Source organism: Cottoperca gobio, chromosome 6 (genome assembly GCF_900634415.1).
Source record: "Cottoperca gobio chromosome 6, fCotGob3.1, whole genome shotgun sequence".
Taxonomy (NCBI): Eukaryota; Metazoa; Chordata; class Actinopteri; order Perciformes; family Bovichtidae; genus Cottoperca; species Cottoperca gobio.
This window is the reverse complement of record NC_041360.1, coordinates 8,071,179-8,085,324: the sequence shown is the minus strand read 5'-3', so window position 1 is coordinate 8,085,324 and position 14,146 is coordinate 8,071,179. Positions and strand designations below refer to the sequence as shown.

General features: G+C 40.1%; 1 protein-coding gene across 2 annotated transcripts; it reads right to left on the bottom strand.

Annotated features, from left to right (window-relative positions):
- Positions 1 to 765: 765 nt before the first annotated feature.
- On the bottom strand, positions 766 to 13,842 carry wfdc1 (WAP four-disulfide core domain 1). Of its 2 annotated transcripts, none has more exons than XR_003832390.1 (7): positions 13,430 to 13,842; positions 3,277 to 3,472; positions 3,075 to 3,158; positions 2,830 to 2,970; positions 2,310 to 2,369; positions 2,160 to 2,219; positions 766 to 2,063 (listed from the first exon to the last, which is right to left on the bottom strand). XR_003832390.1 is itself a non-coding variant. In XM_029434069.1 (7 exons), the coding sequence occupies exons 1-6, from the start codon at positions 13,520 to 13,522 to the stop codon at positions 2,161 to 2,163; spliced, it is 624 nt and encodes a 207-aa protein (XP_029289929.1). In that variant the 5' UTR covers positions 13,523 to 13,842; the 3' UTR covers positions 766 to 2,063; position 2,160. The 2 variants fall into 2 exon arrangements, 1 of the variants encoding a protein (XP_029289929.1); XM_029434069.1 differs by having other exon boundaries at positions 2,319 to 2,369.
- Positions 13,843 to 14,146: the final 304 nt, after the last annotated feature.

The following is a 14,146-nucleotide window of genomic DNA, read 5'->3' as shown; positions in this document are numbered from 1 at the left end:
TTCACAGTAAGAAAGGCACAGGTGTTTAACATAACAATGAAACTGAATCAGCTTAATAGAATTCTACCAATCATTAATTTGCATGTGCGTTTCCTACTGTGACATGTCTTTTGTGAGAAAGGTCTATAAATGTAACAAATCTCAGTCTGACATTAACCACAACTGTGGCTCCTTGTCCAGTAGGAAGACAGAGGTCACTATACTTTGGACTCAGATGTTTTGTTTACGCCAAATTCTGGGATGCTGCATTTATGATTTATGATCATGTACATGTATCTGTATCTGTACTGTATCCATTCATATATATACTAATAATAGTAATGATAATAACACATTTCATATGTAGAGCATTACTCTAGATAAGAAATAATAATAGATAATAAATACTACTGGAGTCATAGGATATGTTTTTGGAATACAATTTAGATAACCAAGAAGAAGAGTTAAAATTGTTAAAATGTTCATTCTTACATATGTTACATAGGCAGTGAAATAATAGTGACGGGAAATCCTTTTTCATTTTGCTGAGGATATCCTGAAACTGTCAGAAAGCCTCCTTGAGGTCTCTCGGCCTTATTTAGAAGCTACTACAAATGGAGACTAAACACTGTATTCATCCCTCATTTGTTTCACCTAAATCTACTGCTAAATAATAATAACAAAACAGGGTAAGAGCAGAGAGAACAAAGTTATTGTATCATCATTTACTTAGTAATGTTTCCTAAGATCACTTGCAGAAAGCAGAAAAACATCACAAAACTCAGACCGATTTCAACAATGTGGTTTATTAAGAATAAACAAGGCAACATTACAGCACCAGTCAGGTAGCAACATTCAGACATCACTTTAGCTCTGCACAGTGAATGGTTAAATTATAGTTATGTGACCAGCTTATTCTCCTGTTATTGTTGTTATAGGCAGTAATGAAACTGAGCACCATTTGAATTGATAACAGACACAATCTAAGTTTAACTGAAGCAAGTTAAATTTGAAAATAACACAAAAGACCAGCCCAATTTATTATCATGTCTGCACTGCAACAGGGGATGTGATAATGTGCAGTTTAACATAAAGACTATTCTTTTGAAATGATGCAGTATGATAATGGAAATTATGAAATGTTTGAACAATCTTACTGCACTACACTTATTTCAGGACATTAGTTACAGATATATACAGAGATTCATTTTGAAGGGATAATCCACCCCAAATCTATCTTTCAGTATCAAAATGTTTATATTGTCACAGGTGGAGTATCCCTTTAAATCTGCATCCCTAAAAAATGAACCTCTCGACAAAACAATTGTATTTCTTATTTTGCTTTTGCTTTTCATAGTCATGACTTGACGGTCAGCATCTGTTGGCCGTAACTAATCTACAGCTGTTCTAAATCCTTTAAAACCGACACAATCCACACACTCGTACGGCACTTATTCTTTTAGTGAGATTTATTAGTTTGAATATTAAACCACATTTGGATTTGATTCAAAGATGAGAACCACTGCAGTTGGAATTTTGTCTATAAAACTTTCCAGATTTCAGATCAGGAAATTTGAGCATCGTCCTTCTGAGAACAAGAGAGACACAATAAGTCATACGGCCACATGGTCTTGATTTTCTCTGCAGACCAGCCTCAAGGTTAGAGGGTGTGTTTTATGAGAATAGGAATGAGTTGCAGGGAGGGAGAAGGTTGTGTACGAAGTAAAAAAAAATGGCATGGGTTCCTTTTGAGACATTTGATGAACAGCTTTGGTGCACACTCTCTCCTCTCCGCCGCTTCATTATCAACATCCTCTGCTCCATCCTTTCACAAACACCAGGCAGAGACACAAAAAAAAAGCACTAATTTCTTTGGCTGTGTATTGAAGGTACGTCAGACTTGTCTCTTCAAGGCAGAAGACAGGCTGAGATACGGGGCTTTGCAAAGAGGAGGTAGCAGCTGTAGGTCTTGTAAAAAGGTCAGATCTGATGCTGGTTCAGTTGTGGTGCGAGCAGATCGAACAGGACTGAGCTGATGTCTGAGGTTGAGTTATGGTCGTAGCTGAGGATGAGGTCAGGTTGATCTGAGAGCAGATACAAAAGAAAACATAAGGATTGGTCTACAGGGAGATAAAGGTGCAATGCACATGACATGTTCAGAGTTCAAAGTGAAAACGTACTTCATCCCAGATGCTTCTGATGATGTTTTTCGTAGCCCACTGCATTATTCGAGCTGGTACCTGTCAGTGAAAGAACCATCATCGTGTCAGGCAGATTGGCACTTATTCCTGATTCAGTAACAGTGAAGGTTTTCAGGTTGCCCACATTACCTCACTTACCTAAGTAATCCTTGTAGTCCTTGAAGTATTTGTGCCTCAGACCACGTCCATCTGTATATAAAATGGGCAAAATGGAAAAACTAATGAAAAGATTGACATCTGATCTCCATATATTACACATTGCACTTTGAATTCTCACTTAAATGGCAATTAAGATATATATATATATATATATATAAAGTAAAAACCGTTGTAAAAATGTTCCTTTTATTAGATAATTAGTTTAGTAATTCGGCCAACCGCTTTAACCACAGATCATAATTGAGGAAATCTACTGAGTTGCCAGGTCACTCCAATTTGTATATTTTTAGATCTACCTAATAGGATAGACTTGGCACATAACAGCATCCTGTCCCTGTCCTTTGGTGCTTTATAGGAACACACACGCTGCAGAGAAGTTCTAGATCAGGCAAGCAGGATAATAGTTGTAAAGATATAATTAAGATAGGGAATTACAATCCCGTGGCCGATCATTCAGCTATTTTAGTTACCAGAAGTACTTTAACCATACCGGAATTTCCACGTTGCTTAATGCACTGTCCCCGGTTCGGGATGCCAGCGGCAAGGTTTCCTTGGTTGATAATGTGGCACTCGTAGCCTGTAGGACAGTGAAGAGGCTCGTCTCCATCCTCCGTTGTGCTGCAGGCCTCAGCTAGTAGACAGAAAAACATACTGTGCATCAGAAGAAATCAAAAACATGCAATATACCAGGGTCATTTTGTGGTAAATGTAAATGTGTGAAATGTGTGAACTCACCCTGCAGAACCTCCTCAGGGCCGTCTAACAGCCAGCCGTTGCCCCCCAACCACCGAGGCTTTGGCTGCACCAGCCAGTCCAACACTGTTCAGAACATTAATGAAAATGATTAAAGAGAGAAACAAAAATGGACTATTTTCCAAGTAGTTTAAGACTCAAACACTTCTGTATGTGTAACCATCTGTCTATTGGTGCTGCTGACCTGGTGGAGGCTGGACCGACTCCAGGCAGGCGTAAATGCATCCATTGTAGCAGCAGCGTTTATGGCGCTCACACTCTGAGTCTGAGCGGCAGCCCGGCACCTCACAGGCTCTCTCTGGCAGCATCTGGGGAGGCGGTGGACACCGGTCATTCTTCTGGTGCTGTGTGGACTGGGGGTGGTTGGGGTACTCGTAGTCCTTAGAGACAGAAAAATAGACAAATGTTCAATAAATGCATGAGAATGTAAATGTGGTTATATTGAATACCTGAAATTAAAAATCTGGTGATCCATTTTCTAAGTCTTGTCCAAATGTTTTCTCTTCTGTGTGTATGTTTGCCACGATCATCTTGCTATATATATATATATATATATATATATATATATATATATATATATATATCTGTGAAAACAGGTTGGAAAAAAAAGTTTTGTCAGGGAAAATTTGTCATTTGAAAGTGTTTGTTGTTGAAATGCTCATTTTGGTGGCAAGAGGCTGAAGTGCACCACTACCCTGTGTTCTAAATGAATTCTTCAAGTGAGTTTAATTTACATAATTTGCCAAAACACAATATGTACTTTGTGTTTTGAGTGCATTAAGAAATAAAAACTAAACAAAATGGACAAACCTTTTTTTCACCTGTTCTTAGTCACAGGAGAGAAAACAATTTAGATCCGACTGGATCACTTGTTTCTCAGAGCTTGCTCTGGTAGATATTGAAATGTTTTACTGGATAAGTAAAAAATTTAACAAAATATTCGCACCAGCATGGCTAAAAATCTAATTCTTTACACAATTAGGACTGTACTTCCTGACTAGGTGATGTCATGTAGGTCCACATAAGCCCGAGTCATTTTGTAAGGCACCAACATAAAACGTTAGTGTTTTGTTAACTGAATGAGTTTTGTGAATGCTACTTGATAAGAAATAAAAGTTCTCATTTGGTTCTAAACTGAAAAAAGATGAATTACTGGACGTTGTGGTTGTGGAATTGCACATTAATTGCACCTTGTAGCCACCAGAGGGCAGCAATGTCTGAATAACTTTCAGCACAGCAGAGCTACAGCAAAGACGCTGACGTTTCGGCTTCAGTATGCATGACTGCCTGCTAATGTCTTGACCTGGATTGGGAAGGTGATTCACTGTGGGAACAAACACTTCCCTGGTGATTCTGAGAGAGAGAAAGTAGGCCACAGGACCCTGAGCCAAGCAAGGACACACTTTACACACTTCAACGGCTTTAGCAACGTTATGTGTAGGCCACGTAGCACACGTGCACAAACAGCAATGAACACACTTATCCACTGCTGCTGAGAAGATCTGCTTTGCATGCTTTGCAGAGGCTAACATAATGAGATCTGTATCACAGCCATGGTCACTGGTGTTTAATAGTTTTTTTTACCAAGATGCTGTTCTGTATTGTTTCCTGCTTATTGGTTTGGACTTGTCCAAGACAGAATTTGGGTTTTCACACTGCTGGTATCAAATATCACAAGTCTTGTGTCAAAGTATAAGCAGCTATTCTTTATTCTGGGTTGTGTACACATGGGAAATATTATCACAAATTCCCAAGAAACACAGCCGCCCTTTACTAAACATTAATTCTCATACTTTCTCGTATGCTTTTGTATGACAAGCTAGTCATCAAGTTCATTCCACTCCTTTCTTCTTACTGCTACAATAGCAATGAGCAACACTGTGCTGTTTGGCTGGTCTAAAATCCCTTTTATAGCATCCACTCGAGAACATAACAAGGATATTTTTATTATTATTAGTGGAGTGCTAGGTGGTTACTCTTTGCACTTCTACGGCACAGGACGTTATGTAGCTTGTTGGGTATCTAATCCTTTCTTACACTGTCATTATGGCTGTGCTTCACATTTATTTCCCACCAGAGTTATTTGTCATAAGAACAAATGCTTTTCTGAAATGTCTTTCTTTTCAGTCGTGTGGGTGAATTTCTCTGACTACAGTCTCAACCACTCATTTGGGAGGGTGTCCTAGAGAGAGTGAGAGAGAGAGAGAGAGAGAGAGAGAGAGAGAGAGAGAGAGAGAGAGAGAGAGTGAGAGAGAGAGAGAGAGAGAGAGTGGGGTTTTTCTCGACACTAGATTAGTAATTAGATAATCAGCTTGTGAGTTACACACGGTCATTAAAACTGTGCTGTTTATTTGGCAGGCTTACTGACACTCTTACAAACCAACCAGAAAAACGAAAGCAAATGCTTGGCGCTGACGGTGGTATCACTCACACTGTATGTGTGTGTGTTCACTTTAAACACACATTAATTCGTTCTGGCAGCTGAGGGCTTAGTGGTTGGATGGTTCTTTGGGGGGCTGGGATGGGGGCTTCACACCATGGAGGGATGGAGGGAACAATGTGTGGCTCTTACAGTCAGAGCTTGCAAAAGTTACTTTGAGGTCCTGCATGTTACTGTAAGTAGTGAAAGTTTTGATTGTACATCACTTGTAGGGATAGGTTTCACATTTCAATACTTTTTGGGGACTGGCTGAAGTGTGTCTGTAGCTATGAGTCCTGAAAACTGTTTTGTCTAGAAAGTTGGCATTGAAGCCTTGGTCAGACTCTATTCTTTCTTAGATATATATTTCCTATTTAAATAAGCTTTATGAATCAAGTGACTGTGTGTAATGTAAAAGGTGCCACGCAGTCACAAATCCACAAAGAATTATCCCCTGATACTACAATTCCCCTCAGCTCATCAGAGCTTTTTAGCGTCTTCCAGCTCCTTGTTTTGGTTTTGAGACCCGCAACTGTTTAAGTTAGTCTTACTGCCCTCTTCGGCATCGTTTCCGTGCACAAGTAGCTGTTTTAGTTGAAAACACTCTGACAAACCATCTGTGACAAAGTTAGCAACTAGCTATTGAAAATAGCGGAGCATTTGGCAGCTAAACATCCATATCTTTTTATCAGGTGACGGTGGAGACCAAAACAGAGCTATAATAAGAGTACATATTATTTACAGTCATCAGGTGACCAGAAACACAACTCCCAATGAGCCCTAATGCTGCTCCATGTCTGGTTGGTTAAACAATTTCGCAATTTCAAATTACATTGACTATATCTGAACTTTGTTTGCAGAGTGAAGGAAACAAGCCTGACTGTGGTCTCACATACTCAGACTGCTTTGCTATGAATTTCCTCTCTGTTGTTTGAGATGATATTATGTGGAAAATCTCTCTGCTGCCAAAGAAAAGGAATGACTGGAATAACAGAGGGTGGGTGTGTGTGTGTGTGTGTGTGTGTGTGTGTGTGTGTGTGTGTGCGCGTGGTATCTATGCTATTGAGCGGTGATCGGCTCCAGTAAATAAGCCATTGTTTACTAACAAGTTCACTATATCAACTTTAAAGGTGATGTTATGTCAACGTTGTGTTTACTATGGACGAAATAATCAAGTTTTAGAGCACGTTGGTAGCTGAGTGCTTTCAGCGCATGCCATATAGACCCCAATGTCTTTTCGGTTTGATTCTGGCCTTGGGACCTTTGTTGTATGTCATAATACAAATAATCACAAATGTTTTCACATATGCAACAAAACAATGAACACTAGACATCTCATCCATCTGTTGCCTTGTCTGTCTACCTAATGTTTTTTATTCTGATATATGTTTTTACTCTGTGGTACTTTGAGTCTTGTTTATTCAAATTAAAAGTGCACTTATAAATAACATTTATTATTATTATTATTATTATTATTATTATTATTATTATTATTATTATTATTATTATTATTATTATTATTATTATTATTATTATAATACTTTTGAGATATTTATTGTTGAATAGAAAATCTTCATATTCTTTAGTGTTGTTGAAAAGTATATGATACATTTTTTTTTATTGGTAATCACCTGAGCATTTCTACAGTAACTTCCACTCGTACATGCTCACACACACTGTACACTCCAGGTCTGTGAGACTCTTCATTCATGGCTCTCAGGCGATAAGGAGCCAGTGTGGTACACAACATCTCCTGGTACAATTACGATCTATGAATGAGGACCACAAAGTCTGCTGTGATTGGATAATGACATAATGACTACAGCCCTTACTCCCCTTGTCTCATATCCGATCTGCTTTTAAAGTCTCGTGCAAACGTCTCCTGCAAAAGGTCAAGTGTGCCCTTCCTGTTTATGTGACTGCATGTGTAAAGTGTGAGGTTGCTTGAACACATGAATACACTACAGAGGCCATTCATTATTTAATGAGCCTTAGATTTGCCAGCATTGAAGATACTACTTCGAGCATACTTTTTATTTTTTACTGTACTTTTGCCGACATGTCATTCAGCTCTTACTGTAACTGCTTCACTCTCAGGGCTCCTCTTCTGCCTTTATGTCTTTGTATGCCAGAAGGTCCGCCATGATCTACACCCTGAGATCTTTCACATAATCCTGCACACATCTCTGATGTTCCTCAATGTTTATTTACACTCTTGTCTGCTGTGCTGCTCTCCTGTAGAGACGCTGCCAGCAGGCCCTTGATGTTCATGTCTATATGTGGGCATGTTTCCCCCTCTCTGTCTGTCTGCCTCTGTCTGAACACACTCACTATCTCTTTTCCTCTCATTTCTTTTCTTATTTCTCCTAGATCTCTTTAGTGTTAAAAAGCAGTGGCATGATGGAGGCTGTAACCATTGATCTCAAACTGCTCTCGTTCAGCCTTTCCCTGTCTTCCATTTTAGCATTCTTGTGGAGCAAAGCCACTGGAGACCCTGCGTGGCTCCATAACTGTACTGAAATCAGTCTGTTCATGGTTCCACACAGAGATCTCAGACAGATACTAAGTTTTTCTGCTTCCTTTGCGCAAAGTGGCATGCTCACACACACACACACACACACACACACACACACACACACACACACACACACACACACACACACACACACACACACACACACACACACACACACAGTACTGCACGGTGTATGTGCATAAACAAGGAAAACCTGTGTTCTTTCACATGTGTCAGCCCAGATCTCCCATGCCTCCTAAATGAAGTAGCCCACAGCACACATCTGGTTAGCTTTTGGGTTGTCAGGAATCATTTCCTGTCTCTATAGCAGCAGTCAGTTTGACATAAAGATAGACAGACATGCGGATAGATAGAGACACGGCAGGCTAAAGTGTGAGGCAAACAGATAGGCTTTAAATCAGAGGGAGATGAGAGTTGCAATGGGTGATGAGAAAACATGCTGACAGACAAACAGGTAGATGCACTGCTGTGAGAAGCAGTCCTTGAACTGTGAACATACTGGCAGAGAGGTGAACAGACTGGCGTTGTTTAAACGACAGGAGAGGGGGCGGGGAAGGGGATAAACCAACTGTGCATGCAGCTAATTAGTGTTGGGAAAACAGTCTGAAATAGCGTCTGCTACCTGTCAGTCTAATCCTGAGGTAGCAAGGTTTGCCATGATAGAGGTCTCCCTACATCTGCTGTATTACCTCCATTCTCCAGTTGTAGGGCAGCTGTATGTTATATATTTTGGTATGAAGAGTTATGGATATGAACATGTCTCACTCACTCAGATTTGCTATGAATGTTCTCTGTTGTTGGTGATGATATAAAATCTCCCTGTTGCCAAATAAAAGGAATATCTGGAACATTTGAGTCTCCGGGTGAAATGCAGCCGTGAAAAAATAAATTTTACTCAAGTAAAAGTGGCAATACTTCTGTGATGAAGTACTCTTTTACAAGTTAGAGTCATGCATTCAAAACGTTTCAAAAGTAAAAGTACTCACGATGCAGAATGGCCCATCTCAGAACCATATACTGTATATTAGACTGTATAATTGGATTATAATTAGAGATGCATTCATGTGTCGTCACTTTAATGTAAAAGTGGGGTTATATACATAATTTATAAGTTCATTTATATTTTGAATGAATACATTTGCAAAGTAACTAAAGTTATCAAATAAAAGTAGATGTAAATGTTAAAAAGTGTAATATTTGCCCCCAAAATGTAGCGGAGTAAAAGGATAAAGTAGTATAAAATGGAAATACTCAAGTAAAGTACCTCAAAGTTGTACATAAGTGCAGTAAATGTACTTAGTTACATTCCACCACTGTAAAAAAGTGAAGCAGCAGTTGATGTGGAAATGCTTTTGTCCTTTTGGTTTGTGTGTGTGTATCTATGGTATGAGTGGCGATCTGCTCCAGTGAGTCCAATATTGTGCTTCTGACCAGCAGGCTCACATCCTCTGACTGGGATTAGTCGCAGCCACAACACACCATTTCTTGAAACTACTGGTAACATGGATGCCTGACATGAAGAACGCCCATCTTTACAGAAAGCCACACTCCCAAAATATTCACAAAAATGATTCCAAAATGTAAATGCCATTCCTCTATATTTATGCAATTTTGTGTGAAATGCATTCTTATAATTGAATGGTTAACTTGCAAATAACCGGTTTGTTGATTGTCTCCTATGTACAATTTAAATGTCTTACCTGAGACTTAACATACAAAGATCTCCTTTAGTTAATATGCAATATGCTCCATACCCTTCCCAATTAGAATAACATGTAAAAGACGTCTTTAAAGAGATTGTGGACATCCAGGCAGTCATCACCTGCTTGCTTTGATGAGTTTGAGTTATGGCAAATGTTTGTATGTGGTATGAAATATTCACATCAATTGTATCTCTAATCTATTTGTCACATTGATTTAATGAATGGTGCAATGCAGCTGAAAAGCTACGATACCTTCCTCTGTTTATGACTCTCTGTCTCTGCATCTAACTCAAAGGTCAGCAAAGTCAAGACAGCTCTCCTCTGCCAGCAAATCTACAAACTACAAAATATTTTATGGAATTTTGCCATTTTAAATGCTGGTTTGACCTTTGAACAGGTAATGTTTGCCAAGGCTGTTCTGCATTTGTCATGCATTCCCAGGACTCGTCGACTCTCAGCCTTAAAGGCCACACAATATTTGCTGGAGAACTGAAATACATTCCTTGTGTTAAGCAGTGAAAGTGTAAGTTTGTACAACGGCACAACACGCTCAAGACAAACCATCACAAACAAACTTTAACATTGAAAAGATGTGTCTGTAAGTAATTGTGAAATCCAGTTCTATTTAATACACACTAATTCTCAACTATTGCAATCAAAATGTCCCTTCAATTCAATCTATGGCACAAACCTATTGCTTTACTTGTATTTGATAGCATCAGGAATCATTTAATAGTCTAAACTGATCTCATTTTTAGAAATTTCCCTCAGTGAGCAAGCAGTACGTGCATCTGTTTTGTTTTTAAGTAGAAGCCCCAGGCCAAGTCAAACAGCCGGCCAGCCCAAGAACAGGAGGTACACGTGTTCCCGAGCATCTGCAGGGCCCCTGTTTTAATACCAGGTGCTGTCAGAATTGTCCTCATCAAATAAAGGAAACTGTAAAGATTTGGGTTGGAGCCTCAGACACTGTTCGTGCTCACTGACATGCCCAGGCAGGTGTCTGAGCCAGACTGTGTTATGGCTATATGAGAATAAATAATCTGGTCTGTATGTGTGTGTGTGTGTGTGTGTGGGTGTGTGTGACTTCTGCTGCCCACGCCCCTCCACCTGTTTTCCCATCTACCCATCAAACGCATTTCTCTTGATTGTAAGTTACTCTCTCACGCCTATTTCTTACCTCTACACCCTTATTACATGCCATGTATTATTAGGCAGGCATTCCCCCTGTCAAAACACAAAGAGGAAATGAGGAAAGTGCTACTGGTGACTTTTGAACTTTGTGGCAGGGGGAGATATCAATAAGTGAGGATGAAGGACATGACTGCGACCCACAAGATCATCGCACCCAAAGGTCAGACTACTTTCTGTAAAGAGATTTACATAGATGTCAGATCAAGGAAGTTAAGGCCAAGCATGCAAAGACAGTAAGCTATAGAGGTGAAGAAAACATTGAAAACACATGTTATATAGTAGAGTAGATTTCATGTAAAGATTGTCTGCTTACATTTGGATAATACTTGTCCAATCTACAATGAACAATGTGTTTACATGCACTATTTGAAGACATGAAATAAGATAACAAAAAAAAAGATGAAAACTTTGCTTTGTGATGAAAAGAAAAGATCATTATAACAAACGTTCTCAAAATAATGACTTAGTATCTTAAAATACTAACTAGGTCTAATCTGGTGGAATTCAGTGTAATCAGATGAATGTGCTGAGCATGCTGGTGGCCTTGGATTTGTTAAACAGTTCTACCAATTTTCCTTTCAAGACACTATTCCATAGCGCAGTGCCTACGTGAAATACTCAGTGACTATAATTTGTCTTTCTGCATGGCCCCGGTGTTATGAATGAGGCTGAGAGTGTGTGTGCGTATGAGTGTGTGGGGGAGGTGGTGATTAAAAAAATGAAAGATTGAAAGATGCAGAGATGAAAAGGTTCAGAGGGGAAGAGACAAACTCCATCTGCACAGCCGTCTCAGCATGTTCCAATTACAGCAGCTTTGAAGCAGAGTCCAGCAAGACGGTGCTTTTGGCCCATCCTGCGAGCAGGAGGAGACGAGAGAAAGAGATTTGAAAGAGGGAAAACGGGGGGTGGTGGTGGTGTGCTGAGAGAGGCACATGGGTGAGGAGAAGGAGAAAGCAGGGCAGAGAGAGGGCAAAAGGGTAACTGATTCATATGAGAGAAGGGAAGAGAGATAAAGGCAGAAAATGAGAGAGAGAAAAGGGCCAATGAGGGCATAAACCAGTTAGAAAGTGAGAACATTGAAGCACGAGAGGGAGAAAGAAAAAGTAGGCAGCACGCTACAGTGAGCCCTTGTTAGAGATGATCAATCAGCTACACTGAGCCGAGTTAACAAGCAGGGGCCCGGTCTGCAAGCTCAGTTCCTGCCCTAATAATCCACTACAAACACACACACACACACACACACACACGCACACGCACACGCACACAACACACAGAGACAAAAGTTGTACATCCTGTGTGCCCTTCAATTACTCATATGGAAACTTGAAAATCAGCGACTTATTCCAACCTGTTGCACACTCCACTTTCTGCTCCTCATCAAATCTGAAAAACTCTAATGTCCATGTAGATTTGTCATGCTTCAAAAATCAAAGTTTCTGTTCCAGGGGTGGAAGACATTTTCAGATCTTCTGCTCGAAGCAATATGATTATTCAGGAATGCTCTATTGCAAGTTATAGTACTGGATTCAAACGTTTACATAGAATGAATTATCTAAACATAAAATGTATCAGAAGTACTGAGCAGAATATTGTCTTTTAAAGTGCTACATGGAGCTACTTTTGACTACTTTATATCCTTTTGGGTGGTCTGGTAATGCATCATACTTTGAAAGATGACAATACAGTAGGCTATATTTTGTTTGCAAAAACTTAAACCTTAAACCACATAATAATTATAGCTGTTAAAAGCATTTCATAGAAGCAAATATAACATATATTTCCCTATATCCGTTAAGTAGAACTAAAGCGAAAGAAATAGCACTGTAAGCCGATGTACTTAAGTACAGAGTCAGTTCTTCAAAATCACACATATTTACACAGTACAGTAATTATAGGCTACAGTCGGCAACCTGTTAGTTGAGCTTAGCTTAGCATAAAGACTGGAAGCACGGGGAAACAGCAACACAGTATTATTGAATCCATAAAAAACCAAAGTAGAAAAAACACATGTAAGTTTTATCGTGTTTGTTTAAACCACACAAAATGACAAGTTGTGGTTATATTTTGGTTGTAACTGCTCCCAGAACATAAATCCTCGTAACACCGCAACATATTGTTTTTACACATAGCTTTTGCACGGATTAAACATACGTGACATAACTTGTTGATTAGTTAGGTTGAGAGGTGCTGGTAGGGGGTAGAGCCAGCTAGCTGTTTTGCAAACTTGTATAGTACTTGGTTGAATGCTCTTAGTTCATCTACACCATTTCTCTTTTCACTCCTGGATTAAAGCATTCATATCAGGTCAACTTCACCACCTCTCACCTCAACCACAAAACTGCTCGCTGCAACAGAGCCGGTATTGTACTGTAATGCTGTGAGCTTTCACCTACTTCCACTTTGAAGAGTAAAATAGAGATTGAGGAGAAAGCCACACACTCATACGTGCACATATAAAGAAAGTTGAAGGTGAGGTTAGCAGCCCCACCTTATGGTTGAGTCCTCTTTTCCTGATTCTCTTGGCATCACTTCCTGTGGACAGGACCAACAGGGCCAGCAGCAGTACCACAGAGCCCGGCATGGTCTGTGTCCTGCACCCCAGCTCCAAACTCTTTCTGCGTCTCCCTCCCTTCCTGTCTCAGAGGTATTCCTTCTTCCTCTCGTTATTCCAAAGTTTGTCCTTTACGCGTTCGTGGTGCCTTTCCAGCTGAAGTAATAACTCTCCGGTGCTTATGTGCAACCAGAGATTACACAAGCCCTCTCCCTCCAATGGGACCTGCCTTTATATCTGCCTGAGGAAAAGAGCAGGGCAGAATGACAGAGTAGAGGGAAGAAGGAGAAAGTACTGAGGGGATGAATGGAGGCAGTGTAGGGAAGAAACGAAAGAAGAGAATTGTTAGGGGAGCAGGGGAAGGGAGAAACAGCAGCTGTCCGTGCATCAGTTGTTGAGAGCTGGAACTGTCTGCTGGCACAGCGTGCGCACATGTCTCCGGGTGAGAGGGGAGGGGAGGGGGGTGAAAGAAGGGAGGGGAGAGCGTTAGATAGGTTAGTGTGTGTGAGACCTCCCCCTTGCCCACTACATCTGGTGATCTTTATGTGAGTTTGAGAGAGTTGTGTCAATGTGCGGTTGGGGCATATATTATATTCTGTGGCTTAGCTTCACATGTTTTGTTGACATGCGGTTTCGTAGGAGGGTAAAATAAAT